The following is a 16,095-nucleotide window of genomic DNA, read 5'->3' on the forward strand; positions in this document are numbered from 1 at the left end:
AACAGAGATATTGTCTGGTTATTCTCAGCCTAAATGCTGAAGGCTTCAACAAACCACAGCCATGCTAGATGTGCAAAATCTCTAATGTATAGGTTTTCAAACAAGTATAGACTTCCCATATGTGTTGTTCAACAGAAAATACATAACTAGCAAGATATAATCCAAAATAGGCTACAATGAGATTTGAACCCACGCATAGGCCAAAAAAAAAAAATTATAGTGGCCTATTCTTAACCATTTGATCTGACCTCACATGTCCTTTAATGTTGTAAAAGTCTACGGAATAATGATGGGATAACCGTTCATGTGCCTTATAAAATTGTAGTGTGTCAGCACATGGAGTTTGTGTCATAGTTTGAAATAAATCATTAGAATGTACTTTAAAAAATAATTAGACATTAAAGGAATTAGTGCACAACCCTGAGATTCAAACCCATACATCTCCACATGCAGTGATAACCCTCCAGCCATAACACAGTATAAGGACTACAGATCCACACTTCTTGTACTTCATATTGTGTTTACAAGACACACATATTTTAGGTACAATGACCTCCATTGGTCTTACATTCACTAAATTGATGAAAGCATACATGGATTATAAAAGGCTGTTGTGAATTTTATAATTTAGAGCTTGCTAATGTATGTGTTACACAGCATTCACACATACAGAGGTATACTGTATTATGTTCCTAGAAGCATTGTGAATAACAGAGAAATATATAGGCATCAGTGCACCATGGCCATGCTATATGTGTAAAAACCTGAACTGTATAAATGACCACACAAATATAGGGCTTCCATATGTGGTGTACAACATTAAATATGCTCATATTACATACAAACATATTAAATATGCTTAGATATGCTCAGAATTAGTCCAAAATTATACAAAAATCACTGAACCCACAGACATTGCAAACATACTGGCAGACAGGTTCAGTGAAAATTTCTCCCCTCCCTCCCCCCCAAAAGGAGAAATATCTATCCCAGCAGAATGTAGCCTCCCAATCATCTCAAATGCCCAGGTGAGAGCTGCTCTCTCTAAAGCTAAAAAGACAGCATCAATGGGACCAGATGGTGTCCCCGGCTGTGTGCTACATGAACTCAATGAGGAACTGAACCCACACATAAGGCTGCTGTTTAATCTTAGCTTTACCACAGGATACGTACCCAAAGAGTGGCGTACGGCAACTGTGGTCCCACTCCACAAAGGCGGTGCTTCTACGGACCCTGGTAATTACCGCCCCATAAGCTTAACAAGCCTGGTCTGCAAAGCTATGGAGAGGATCATAATGGAACTCATAAATAAAGACATAGGGGACCTACAGACATTGGATCCTACCCAATTCGGCTTTGTCAAGGGCAGATCATGCCTCTTGAACTTTGTTGACTTTTTTGAAACAGTTACCAAGGCCATTGATGAGGGTAAGGCAGTTCACACAGCCTACCTTGACCTTGCAAAAGCTTTTGACACAATACCCCACTCGGGTATCATAGAAAAGCTCACCAGCTTAAATGTAAACCCATATGTCACAAGATGGGTTGCAAACTGGCTCAAGGACAGAACCCACAGGGTTAGAGTTGCTGGTGCCATGTCAGACTCCAAGCCGGTCACAAGCGGTGTCCCACAGGGCTCAGTCCTGGGCCCCCTCTTGTTCGGCATCTACTTTTCAGAAGTGCAGGCAAACATAGGAGGATTGTGGCTGACAAAGTTTGCAGATGACTGCAAACTGGGCGCCATAGTTGAAAATCCATCAGACACAGATATCCTTCAGAGAGGTCTCATAGAAACAGATAACTGGTGCCAGAGCCATGACCTTAAGCTAAACGCCAAAAAATGTATAGTCATACCCTTTGGTAAAAACAAGGTAACCCTAAGTTACCACATAGGTGGCAATCCATTAAGCACAGAAGAGGTTATCAGGGACCTGGGGACCCAAGTTGACAGTAACCTTTCTTTTGACACTCACATTGCCAAAACGGTTAGGAGGACCTTCTACATTGCCCACCTGATTATGAAGGGATTCACATCCAGATCAAGGGAGGTCATTGTTCCCCTGTACTCTTCACTTATCAGACCAATGATTGAGTACAATGCCCCATTCGGAATGTATCTTACCCGACACCTGCAGCAATTGGAAAGACCCCAGAAGTTCCTCACCAAAAGGATAAAGGGGCTCAAAAATATGCCATATGCTGCCAGACTGAAGAAACTCCAGCTCTATTCAGTCGCATACCGTCTGCTCAGAGGTGACCTGTGCCTGACATACAAGGCCATGTCCAACCCGTTATTAATGGACATGCTCCACCTCAAAAAATCCAAATCCACCAGAGCCACAAGAGCAAGAGACTTAAACCTCAACACGGATATAAATAGGACATGCTGGAGGGACAGATTAATCACCCAGAGACTCCCTATGCTGTGGAACAGAATCCCAGTCCATGTGAGACAGAGCACCTCGCTGGCTCTGTTCAAGAGGAATCTTGACCAGTGGATGGGAGATCATAGGTTTACCCCGGGGATCATCTCTGTATCACTGCTGGACAGAGGCACGGCAAACTAATGGGTATAGTATTCTTCAACCTAAGGGGTGGTGAAAGCCACACAACTCTGGCTAGGCTTATAAATGCCCTAGGGCAAATAGCCTAGTATGAACCTATGAACCTAAATGAATTACTGCCAATAATGTTTCCAAAACTAGATATACTGGGCTTTGAACTTACGCATATGCAAGCAGAATTCACATTGTTAAATTGCTTAAACAGTTGAGCTAAGGAGCATCACAATTTTGTACATGTTTTAAAAGCAGACATTAATGAATAGCAGTAATAATAGTATGTCTGAATTCCATATTAATACACAGGTATAATAGACAGTCCTGCATAACGTTTACACTGGCCCGGTATAGTTGCAGATACGTTCAGAATGCATCAACATGCGAATGTCAACTTTAATGAGTAGAACTACCCATGGAATACACTTGAAACACTATCTCACACAAATACATATTTATTTTATTTTATTTTACATTTGTTAACCGGGTAGAATCCGGCTGTGGAAGTAGCCCATTTTCAACGGAGACCCGGGCAGATAAGCTCCATAACAATAGTAGAAAAGATTGCAAATTTTTTTTAAAGATTTACACACAATATTCAAAAAGGTTTGACAGTTGCCAAAAATCACAATTTACAAAAAGGTGAAAGTTAAACAGAAAAAAAATTACATTTCTTAAGCCTTATTACAGGCAGTAATATGAAAAGTCATTAGATATATAACTTGTGGCATTTTCATTTGGTAGAAGTAATACAAGAAGATAGCAGAATAGAAAACATTTGATCAGTGGCATGAGAAGTTAGCCAGGAGTATTACAGGAGCATAACCATTGTTGAGTAAGGTATTCCTTTAGGAGTTGTTTGAAGCTATGACTCGTTATGTTTTTTAGGATATTCTGGGGTAATAGGTTCCACTGTTTGGCTACTTTGAAGGAAAAGAGAGTCACCGATGTAATTATGGGACTTTGTAACCTTGAATATAAGTTTATTGGATGATCTAAGGGTCCTGGGGTTGGCATTTAGTTGCACTAGATTGGAGAGTGCAGGGCAGTTTTCAGGTTTGTTTATAATACAGTGGGCAGTGGTGAGCTGATTGAATAATAACAGATTCGGAAATTCAAGTCAGTGTAATTTTTGAAGAACAAGACAATGATGGGTCCTGTTGGGTATATTAGCAGCACATTTTGCTATTTTGTTATAGCAGGAATCAAGTAGATGTAAATCAGACTTGTGCAGGTTAGTGAAAAGTTGAGAACAGTACAGAAGAGTAGATAGGAGGTGGGATCTGGCTGTGGCTAGTCTGGCATTTTGAGTAAGGTAAGCTTTGGGCCTACACAGAGCACCAAGTTTGATGTGAACTTTCTTTATTGTGAGTGATATGTGTTTATTGAATATTAGATTGTTGTCTATTGTGACACCAAGTAGTTTTGTTTGGTTAACTGGTTCTATTATAGTGCCATTAGTGGAGTAGAAGGAGAGAGGAGGTGGTTTTGTTTTGGATTTCCTGTTAGAGATCATTAATTTTGTTTTTGTTTGGGTTTAGGATGAGTTGAAGTTCATTTAGATAATTTTCAATATCTAGAAACGACTTTTGCAGTTTACCTTGGAATTCTTGGGGTGTGGGTGCAGAGCAAATAAGAGTAGCATCATGAGTATATTCAATAATAGAAGCAGATTTAGTGGCAGTGTTTAGACTATTTGTGAATATAATAAAAAGGAGAGGGCCAAGGATGGAACCCTGAGAAACTCCAACAGAGACTGGAAGGAGTGTAGAGAGTTTATTATCCCATTTAGTTGCCTGTTGTCGATTAGTAAGGTAGCTAAAGATCCAGTTGAGAGCTGTAGAGTTGAGGTTGAAGGAGGATAGAGTGTTGAGTAGTAGTTAGTGGGATACTGTATCAAAAGCTTTGGACATATATAGGAATATAGTAGAATATAATAGAAACTAGTTGTCCATTGTTTTGGAGGAGATTGATGTAGTTAGTGAAACTTATGAGGGCTGTGGAGGTACTATGTTTTCAATGGAAGCTGTGCTGTGAACTAGATAAGAGGTTATTTGTAGTGAGGTAGTCTAGGAGCTGTTTATGGATACATTTCTCTACGATTTTGGCTAGGGGTGAGAGAATGGCAATGGGGCGATAATTAGAGAGATCTTTAGATGGGCCACCCTTGTGGAGGGGGATGATATAGGATATTTTCCATAGTATGGGGACATATTGTTCTGCAGTGCAACGATTGATTAGGATAGATGCAGGATAGGCAATGGAGCTTGCAGCAGATTTTAAGAAGTCATTTGGGAGTTGGTCAGCTACTTGACAGTTAAGTTTTAGTTTTGATAGGAGTTTTTTGATATAAAAGGTTTGTATGGGTTTAAAAGAGAAGTAGTTGGGTTTAGAGTTATTAGAGGTAGGCATTGTAGGGATTGGTTAGATTTGTTGTTGTTTAAAAGTGAGGTGATAGTTGTGATGAAATGAGAGTTAAATTGGGATGCTATACAATCAGTGCTATTTGTTGTAGATGGTGCAAGAGTAGAGGTTTTGCCAGGGTTCAGGAAGTAGTTAAGGTTTTGTCAAAAATGTTGTGGGTTATTTATGTGTTTTTGCTGACAAGCTAGAAAATAAGATTTTCTGTCAGATAATATTTGCTTCTTAGTTAGGTTTCTTAGCTGTTTGTAAGAGGAGTGGATTTCTGAGGTTTTGGAGGTTTGATAACACATTTGATGGCATATTTGATACATATACTTATCATACACATATATGGTAAGGTTTTAAGGTGTGGATTATGTGACTTACTGTTGGAATCTGGTGGCTGGCATCGGACCTCTGTGACCCTCCAGTGAAGATCCTCTGCATCCCTCCAATACAGGTCATAATAATGGTGGTGGATCTTCATGCCAGTCTGGTAGAGTCCAGCTCATCTGCAGTGGTCTGACACAATCTGGTTCCATATGTTGATCATCACAAAGTTGCTGGGGTGTGCTTTCATTCTTTGCTCATGTTCAGCATAGACAGTTAGCATCTGGGTGGTGTCTACTCCTCTGTCCAGTTTGGTGCCTGGACTCACTGAAATCTCGTCTTCATCAGCTTCCTTAGTATGGGTGCTGAAGTCTTTACAAAAGCCTTTTTCAGAAAATGCTGCTGTCTCACTCATTTCGCAGTTAGTAATGGTATGGCAGGAATATGTATCAATATTAAATTTTAAGGTTTGTGTATATAGGATGGTAGCACACTACTGAGGGTGTAGGGCACATGTTACAGATAATTTTATTTATTGATACTATTGGGCAGTTGAGTTGAGCACTGTACACTTACACTGAGCTATTGGTAGATGCACTGAGATTCGAGAACTTACACAGACGTTTACTAATAGGATTACAAAACATCGAATTCTAATGAACTTCATTAATTCCGTATAGTGCAAATGACATTTAAAAGCTGTGTGCACTTACCAACTTGACTCTGGGGTATCCTTGACTTAGCACTAACTTCCAAGGTAAGCTTTCAACTGCTTGCATTGCCGTGGTGAAATACAGTACTATTATCACATAAAACCACATAGCAATGGAGGAAATGCCCAGTCTCAAAAACAAGGAAAACCAAAATCCAGACACGTAGGATGAATTGACAAGTTGTCCATGGAAGCGGACCTTTCAATAAAGGTCCACTTCCATGGACAACTTGTCCCTTCATCTTACATGTCTGGATTTTGGTTTTCCTTGCTATTATCACATATCTATATTCACAGAATGCTGTGTAAAGCAACTGATGCATATTTTCTTGCATACTTTGTTTACATTCCCTGCATTAGAAACTGTCTGTTTCATAAAGAAGGGAGTAGACTTCCATAATAGGCATACATATGGGTACATGTCCATCAGTGAAGAGAAACTTTTCCTCATATGCAGCTGCATGGATAAAAATAAGCCAATCTCAGTAAACTACAGGTATGGAAGGGATTAAAATACATCCATAGTTATTGCAGAAAAACTTATAATGTCTAGCATATGTTTATAGAAACCAATGACTTATGGGGATTTCCACAAGTTCATAGGTTCATAGGTGTGTACTAGGCTAATGGCCTTAGAGTCTTTACAAGCCTAGCCCATAGGATTACCCTGGCATCATGCCACCCGACCTTAGTTCCCAGTGCCTCTGTCGAGTAGAGCCACTGGAGTGATCCCTGGGGTGAATTTTCTATTTCCCATCCACTCATCAAGATTTCTCTCGAAAAGGGCCAGTGAGGTTCTCTGTTTGACAAGTATGGGAAGTCTGTTCCATAGCATGGGCAGACTCTTGGTTATGAACTTGTCCCTCCAGCTTGTTCTGTTGATTTTGGTAATGAGGTTGAGGTCTCTGGAGTGTGTGGTGCGGAAGGTTTGGGATTTATTAAGATGTAGCATTTCTAACAGGGCTAGGTCAGACATGGATTTGTAAGTCAAGCAGAGATCACCTCTAAGTAGGCGATATGAGACAGAGAATAGTTGGAGTATTTTTGAGTCTGTCCATATAGGACAAGTGTTTAAGGCTTAGGATCCTCTTTGTGAGGTACTTTGCAGCCTCTCCAGTTGTTGCAGGTCTCTAATGAGGTACATGCCAAATGGGGAATTGTACTCAATGACTGGCCAAATGAGGGAAGAGTAGAGGGAGACAGTGACCTCTTTCTTCCTGGATGCAAAACCCTTCATAATGAGATGCAGCACATAGAAGGGCTTTCTGACCACAGTGGCAATTTGGTGGTCAAAAGAGAGGTTGCTGTCAACCTGTGTTCCTGGATCTCAAATAACTCTTTCTGTGTTCAGTGGAATGCCATTGATGTGGTAATTCATGGGAACCAGGTTTTTCCCAAAGGGGATGATGACACTTTTTTTGGCATTGAGCTTAAGGCCATGGTTCTGATACCAGTCGTTGGTCTCAGTGAGGCCTTTCTGTATGATGTCAACATCACTTGGGGAGTTAATAATAGCTCCCAACTTGCAATTGTCTGTGAACTTTGTCAGCCAAAGTCCCTTCATGTTGGCCTGAACTTCAGAGAAGTAGATACCAAACAGGACAGGACCCAGGGCCGAAACCTGTGGGTCTCCACTCATGACAGGTCAGCAGTCTGACTTAGAGTCAGCTGCTTTCACACTGTGGGTACTGTCTGTGAGCCAGTTTTCAACCCACCTAGTGATATAGGGGTTGATGCCTAGCTTAGTGAGTTTTTCTATTATTCCTGAGTGGGGAATGGTTTCAAATGCCTTGGTCAGATCAAGGTAGGCTATATGAACCACTTTGCCTTCATCCACAGCTTTGGTGACTGACTCAAAGAAGTCAACCAGGTTGAGCAGGCATGATCTACCCTTCACAAAACCAAACTGTGTGGGATCCAGAGTTTGGAGATTCCCTATATCCTTGTTTATTAGGTACATGATGATGTGTTCCATAGCTTTGCATATCAGACTCATCAAGCTAATGGGGCGATAATTCCCAGGGTCTGTAGTCGCTCCTCCTTTGTGGTGAGGGATGACTGTAGTAGTGTGCTATTCGGTAGGGAGAAAGCCTGAGGTGAGACTGTGATTGAACAGGGCACACAGGTGTGGTGCCAGTTCACTCTGTAGTTCATGTAGAACACAGCCAGGGATATTGTCAGGTCTCATAGAAGCTGTATTCTTGGCCTTGGACAGTGCTGTTTTAACCTGTATAGCAGTATTACTGGGTGCCTTGCAATCTACTGGTATTGTGATTGGTCCTTTGGTGGGGGAGAGAGGGGTAAAGTTGGTACTGAATCTGTCAGCCAGTATATTGGCAATATCTGTTGGCTCGGTATAGGAGGTACAATTGTGCAGTAGCTCAGAGCAAATCTGGGTATTGCCGTGGAGATTCTTTACAAAACTATACAAGTTGTATGTTCAGTGACTGATTTATGGATACTTTATGATGCTTAGTTATATAAGAGTAGTTGTAAGTAAAATCAGTGGGACACAGGCAACATTAGGATGGTAGGTACTTACGTATTATCTCAACCACGCTTTCTCGCCAGCCCGTTATTTGTATTTTTGCAACCATGCATTTTCAGCAGCATGTTATTTGTATAAGAAATCAGTCATTGTTATTTTGCAGGGGATTTGATCAGTCTAATTTGGTTTGACTGGGATTGGATATCGTAAGTACGTATTGTCATAACCGCGTTATATATTATTGAAGAAGGAGTCATAATTTTCTTGCAAGGGATTTGATGTTTTTAAGCAAGTTTGTCTGACACTGAGTAATCACCTCAGAATAAGGGCCAAATTCATCTTGCAGGTTGCCTTACTTAATTCAAATGAAGGATTTGTTTTATTTTTCACAGGAGACACTGTTTTTTTGATATATTATAAAATGAGACAGAACACAGCAGAAGACAGTTTGCAATTTTTTTTTAATGAATTGTATATGTTGTTAACAACAAAACTGAAATAACAGCTTAAGAGAAAACACAGTGAATTATTTATTAGGATTTTCTTCTTTTCTGGTGGAAATCGTATGGCTATCATGGATTAAAAACAGTTTTTCTTCTTTGCCGTTTGTGCTTCATGCCAAATGTATTCTGTGAGGTAAGAGTCAACATGGTGACAGGTTGTACCTCTTTGCTTTTTATTTCTTCATCTGACAGAACCCCACATTCATTTTACACTCTGTGTGTGTACTCCCATTTCAGGGTCAACAAAGTTGTACTTATAGTTTACTTTTAAATGTTTGATGCCAGCTTCTTCTAGTTCATTAGTCTGGTAAGCTCACCAGCAGTCACTGTAAATTGTACTGCCCTCTTTAATGTTCTCAATGATTTTAAGCATTACAGTGGCAGCACTTCTGTCAGGTATGGTAACTAAGAACGTTTCTTTGGTTTTATAGGATCATAGGATCATAGGAGGTTACTAGGCTACTGGCCCTGAGGGCCTTACAAGCCTAGCCAAGAATTTAGCCCATGTTCCAACAAGTCAGCACCTTATGCCACTGTCCAGCAGGGATGTAGGTGGAATCCCAGGGGTGAATTTTCTGTTCCCCATTCAGTTATCCAGGTTGTGTTTAAAAAGGTTTAATGAGGTACTCTGCTTTATGTGGAGAGGGAGTCTATTCCATAAAAGGAGGAGTCTCTTGGAAACAAATCTGTCCCACCAACAAGTCCTACTGATGTCACAGACCAGGTTGAGGTCTCGCATGCAGATTACATGAGTGGTGCTTGACTTGTGGATAAGCAGCAGTCCCATCAGCGTGGGGTCTGAGATTGCTTTGTATGCCAGACAGAGGTTACCTCTGAGGAGTCTGTAGGAGACTGAGTAGAAGGACAGGGCTTTTAGCCTATATGTGTAGGGTGGATGTTTGAGGCTCTGGATTCTCCAGGTGAGGAATCTCTCTGGTCTTTCCATTTGCTGCATGTGCTTTGCGAAGTACATGCTGAAAGGGGCATTGTATTCAACAATCGGTCTTATAATGGAAGAATACAGGGATGTTATGACCACCTTGTCGCTAGATGAGATACCCTTACTAATGAGGTGGGCCATGTTGAAAGCTTTCTGTACAAAGGAGGCAATATTGTGGTCAAAAGTCAGTTTGCTATCAACCTAGGTTTCCAAGTCCCTCATGAATGATTGCATGCTTAGTGCCTTATTATCAGTATGATAATTTGTGAGGACATCATTCTCCCCAAAAGGGATGATGATGCATTTTTTGGCATTCAAGTTTGAGGCCATGTTTCTGACACCAGTCATTTGTTTGGATGAGACCGTTAAAAGGATGTCCACATCACTAGGGGAATTGATGACAGCACCCAGCTTGCAGTCATCTGCAAACTTGGTCAGCCATAGCCCACTAGATTTGGCCTGCACTTCTGAGAAGTATATCCCAAACAGTAGAGGCCCCAAGAGTGATTCCTGGGGTACATCGCTTGTTATGGGTCTACTACTTGAGGTGGCTTCCCCTATTTTGACTAGGTAGGGTCTATCAGTAAGCCAGTTTGCTACCCATCTGGTAACATATGGATTGATGCCTAGTTGAAAGAGTTTATCTATTATACCTGAGTGGGGAATAATATCGGAGGCCTTGGCCAGGTTAAGGTAGGCGGTGTGTACTGTCTTTCCCCCATCTATGGCCTTGGTGACTGTCTCAAAGAAGTCAACCAAATTTAACAGGCATGACTTCCCCTTGACAAAACCAAACTGTGCCGGATCAAGTGTCTGGTGGTTGCCAGTGTCCTTGTTAATGAGGTCCATGATAATCCGCTCCATGGCCTTGCAGATCAGTCTAGTTAGGTGGATGGGTCTATAATTTCCTGGATCTGTGGATGCTCCACCTTTGTGCAAAGGGATGTTTAGCAGGATGACCTTTAATTTACGTTTTGATGACATTTTCATGTTGGTAGTTTTGACCTCATAGCATTGCCTAAAAAAGGCACTATGGGGAAGGCAAGAGCTTTTGCCAGGAGCCTGAAGCTCAAGGGAGACAGCTGTAGGCCTTCTCTGGCAAAGCATTGTGGCCTGTCAATAATATCATCCCAGGCTGTCAGGTACTGGATCTCCTTTGAATGACACCAGAAATTAAGCCAGTTGTTAAAGTCAATCATTTGCTGTTTGTATTGAGGCATCATTCTGGGTGATGGCAGAATGCTGCTTAAGGCTAGGGACATACCTGCCTGGGACACATACTCAGTGAGCCTGATCACGTCTCTCTTCATATAGTCCAGGGAGGTACATGTCAAGTTATGCACTCCAACATTGACTATGACAGAGTCATAACAGTACCCATTGAGAGACTTGAGTGCATTGGTGATACGGCAGATTCTGGCACCCGACAAGCAACTAATAGTGACTTTATCCTTATCCAGCCTGGTGAGGGGCACATATGTGTGTCTCACAATGGAGTCTCTTATGACTAATATGTTGGTTTATGTTTAGGCCTTAGTGGATGTGAGACACAGGTGTGTGGACTATGTGTGGTGTGGTAGGCAGTGGAGTTTGCATGGGTTTATGCCTCGGAGTTCTCTTTTGTTTGGGTATCCTTTTGTTGAGGGCCTCCACATATGTGGGTGTGTGTTGTGTAGGTGTGGGTTGTGTTTGAGGTGTGGTGTTCATGTTGCAAACCTTCTCAGTGCCAGACATACTGGTTTGTGGGGGAAAGAGCAATGACACTAGGTGCTTGATGTAATTGCATCTCTCACAAATTGTGTTCCTAGGTGCTAGTAGCAGTAGAGGATTGCCCATGTACATGAGGCAGTTGCTTCACTGTCTTAGTGCTACACTGTTTCATGACATATTCCCCCAAAACTCCATTGCTGTGGGTAATAGATGTTCTACATTACTCTTCCTCTTAGTAAATAGACTTTCATCCACTTCAACAATGTGTCGTGGACCACCTATTTTCTTTTTTTTCTTCTCCCTCCATTTCAAGAACATAAATGCCTCTCAAGTAATTGTTCCAGTCTATGACAGTTTTATCAGCCATATTCAGTTGTTCCTCACAAAAAGTAATTGAAGTTAATTCCTTGCACCAAAAATAAATAAATTGTATGAATGTAATAAAGGAAATTCGACTGCCTTTGAACCAATTTCCACTTCTTACTCCTGCAGTTTCATACATTACATTTGCAAAAGACTTGTTTTCCAAAATACAGTTTCATGGGATGTAAATTAATAAATTCTCAACTGTCGGGTAAAATACCATAGTGTTGTAATGGTCATTGGAGTGACTATTTCTGGTAATCATGATGCTGATGACATTGTTTTTAATTTGTCAACACATGTTTTGACCACAGATGAATTTTATGTTTTAAATAAAGGTCTGTCGTTTGTTCCTAGTAGAGAGAGTAACTATCAAGAAGCAGTGATGGACCTTATGCTCTTCTGTAGGGGCGTAGCACTCAAAAATATGTTTGGCAACAATGTGGTTCAAAAGTCTGTATTAAGACAGCCCAGTACTTTTGTTCCCCCACTTACACCCTCTTTGCAATTATTTGTTAATGCTTGTGAAAAAGATTTGCTAGATTATTTTCATAAAGGACATACTCACAGGTACCATAATTTAACTTCAGCTCAGAGACAAGCTCTACATGATTTAAGTGAGAATAGAGAAATTGTGATTAAAATGGCAGACAAAGGAGGTGCCATAGTTGTAATGGACACCACCTTTTACAATAACAAATTGACACACATACTCTCTGACTCTTGCACTTATGTCCCTATGAATCCTTTAATGGTTAAACATCTGATAGACAAAGTCCACCAAACTCTGGAACAACTTTTAAATGATATGGTTATTAGTAAGGAACTATATAATTTCCTTAAAGTGGAAGGTGTGGTCACACCACTTTTGAAAGGGTTACCAAAGATACATAAGTCTTTGACAGACCCCCCTTTACGACCCATAGTGTCAGGTAGAAAATGGGTGACAGAAAATGCTTCCATTTGGCTAGAAATCACACTTAGACCATATGTTGAAAAAATGGATAACATACTTTTAGATACGGGTGGATTTTTGAAAGCACTTGGTGAGATAGATAGGGCCACCCCCAAGGTGTGTCACCTCATAGTCACACTAGATGTGCAGAGTCTTTTTACCGTCATTAATAATGATTATGGCATTTTGGCTATTAGGACACCTTTGAAGGATAATGGAGCTACAGATCACAATATTACCCAGATTATTACAATGTTAAATTTGGTTTTGGAGAATAATGGGCCAGATTCAGGAAGGCTTACACGGAGTTCAAGAGTAGTGTAAGCCTCCGTGTAAGCCTCCTGATTCAGGAACAGCCCAAATCTCCGTGTAAGAGACAGCTAACACGTCTCTTACATGGACTGGGCGTGGAAATGCTCAATACCTCATTTGCAGCTCCAAGATATGCAAATGAGGTATTTGAGCAATCCACAAAGCCAAAACCAGTCCGTGTAACGGACGTGTTAGCTGCAGAAATGTACTCAGCTGACAACTGAGTACATTTCTGCAAAATTAAAAACGGAGCTATGTCAGCTCCAAATAAAGGGTGCATATGTTTCATTAAGCATGCCAATGGCCAAATATGTGGCCATTGGCATGAAAAAGTGTTGCAAAAATAAGTTATATAACTTTTTTTTTCACGGGATTTCTGGGTTTAACTGCAGCACACCAGCAAATGGGGTGCGCTACCTAAAACTAAAAACCGAAGCTTATAAGCCCACAATTGTGGGATTTATGTAGTACATTGAATGTCAATGGAGGGACTTGCAGACCAAAAACAATATGGCCTCCGTGTAGTGGTTGTCAAGGGGGGGAAGCTCCGTGTAAGACATGTAACCAGTCATTACTAGGCAATCCTATGTAAATGAGCGTTACAATACAGAATCACACTGCCACATAGGTAATGAGCACTTTCTGAGTAGTGTAAGACTTAGAGAAGGGGGAGGAACAGAGTAAGAGGTAGGTGACATCACGGGGGGGAAGGATAGAAAGAAATGTACCAGACTGGAGGGCAATGTAAGGTAACAGATGACAGACAGACATCAGGGAGGGAGGTGTGTCTCAACAGAACACTAGGAAAGTCAAGAAATTGAGGGTATACGCTATCCCTACACTCAAACTTTCTTGATATCGCATGCATCTGCATGTAGCGTGTAAGGCAGGTTTAACATGTGGGAGCGTGTTGCAAACTGTTTACAACGGTTTGCGCGGGCGTGCACGTGTGTAAGGCAGTGTGCGCGCGTTTTAGCATGAATCAGCCTAGCTAACACCGTGTAAGGATGTGTACGCGTGTTTAAGTGACTGTAAGCGTGTTTAAGCTGGTGTGCACATTGCTCCCCCTCAGGAAACAGAGAGGAAACAGGAAACAACTAAAATACATGGAAACTGACAGAAGCTACTACTAGAGTTAATTGGTGGAAACAATTAGAAGCAGGCAATTACACAGGCAGACTAGAAGCCCAACCCAGCACTTAAAACACAACAAAGAGCAGTGCAGGCTGTTTCTCACAAGAGATACTGCCAGAAACTAAGCTATCAGAATTGAAAACTGAAAAAAGCTGAACTCAGAGCAGAAATGCTAGGGGCTGCCATGGCTATTATAATCAGGCATAGGCGAATTGCTGAGGGTGGTGACAATGCAGATGCTGACAGACAACCCAGAGTGAGGAGAAGGAGAAGAGTATACAGGCCCAGGGTCACCTACCATGGGTTACATGAGCTGGAGATAGTAGAGCACTACAGAGTGGACAGAGACCTTCTGCAGCAGATTGTTGAGCTGTGCAGGCCACATCTCACACACAGAACCAACAGAGGGGAACCCATCCCAGTAGAAACCAAGGTATGTGTTGGCCTAAGAATACTAGCAACAGGTACCTTCCAGAGACCAACTGGTGATATGTTGGGGATATCACAGGCATCAGCCTCCAGAGTACTGCACCAGTTCCTGGATGCCATGTCACCACATGTCAGTGATCATATATATGTCCCTAATGACCGTGAGGTTGTGGCCAGCAATATGCGTCTCTTCCAGCAAATAGCGGGATACCCTGAGGTGCTGGGTGCAATAGACTGCACGCACATACGCATCAAAGCACCAGCCGGTGAGCGGGGTAGAGCCTACATAAACCGCAAGGGATACCCTCCATCAACTGCCAGGTCATGTGTGATGCCCAGGGCATAATAATGAATGTGTGTGCTGGCTGCCCTGGGAGCTACCACGATTCCCACATCTGGCATCTGACGCAGCTGTACCAATCATTTGCCAATGGGGACTTCCCACACGGACACCTAGTGGGGGATGCAGGTTATGCACTTGAGCCATGGCTGATGACACCCATCAGAAATGCACACACACCTGAACAGGAACGCCATAATGAGGCACACGCACAAACACGTAATATCATAGAGCGTGTGTTTCGGCTGCTCAAGTCACGGTTCTGGTGTCTGGACACGTCTGGTGGAGCTTTGCAGTACACACCAACTACATGGACCCAAATGATCATGATATGTGCTATGCTACATAATATGATCCTGCGGAAACAGCTGCAGCAGGACCAGCACAGGGCTGGGCCAAACATCCCCCCACCATTGCCAAGGCCACCACAGGCAGGGGGTGACTCGGAGGAGGAACAACCTGACCTAGTCCCAGTAGGCAGAAGGAGGCATGCCCAGTATGCCCTGGCCTTGGCAAAGAGGCAACGCATAGCACATACGCTTGGTCAGTAGGAACACTGGGACTGATACCCGCTCTGACTCACTCATACAGTAACAGGGATGCCTAACATGACACAACCTGCTTCCAAACGTACAGGGAGTGTAGTATGTGTATCCGACAGAGGTAGCCCTGAAGCACCACCTGAGGCATGAATGCCATGTGTTAAGTAATGTAATATCATGTACAATATGCACACCTGAGGACCCCAACTAACATCCATATCCATGCATATGACCCTGCGGAAACAGCTGCACATCATACAGTGATGTACATGTGCAAAAACATGGAACAAGATACAAAATGAGGGTGACTAGCAATAAATAGCATGGATAACCACACACCCATGTTTGTACCACAACAAGAAGCAACATGGAATAG

The 16,095-nt window shown here is 42.0% G+C and overlaps 1 protein-coding gene across 1 annotated transcript in view; it reads left to right on the plus strand.

Annotated features, from left to right (window-relative positions):
- Nucleotides 1-12,239: 12,239 nt before the first annotated feature.
- The window catches only part of TAB1 (TGF-beta activated kinase 1 (MAP3K7) binding protein 1), a 626,748-nt gene continuing 622,892 nt past the window's right edge, over nt 12,240-16,095 (plus strand). The window contains exon 1 of the mRNA XM_044071649.1: nt 12,240-13,226. Within this exon, the coding sequence (XP_043927584.1) occupies nt 12,240-13,226 (987 nt within the window). The remainder of the gene's footprint in view (nt 13,227-16,095) is intronic.

Source organism: Protopterus annectens, chromosome 1.part0 (assembly GCF_019279795.1).
Source record: "Protopterus annectens isolate FY-2018-M chromosome 1.part0, PAN1.0, whole genome shotgun sequence".
Classification (NCBI taxonomy): Eukaryota; Metazoa; Chordata; order Ceratodontiformes; family Protopteridae; genus Protopterus; species Protopterus annectens.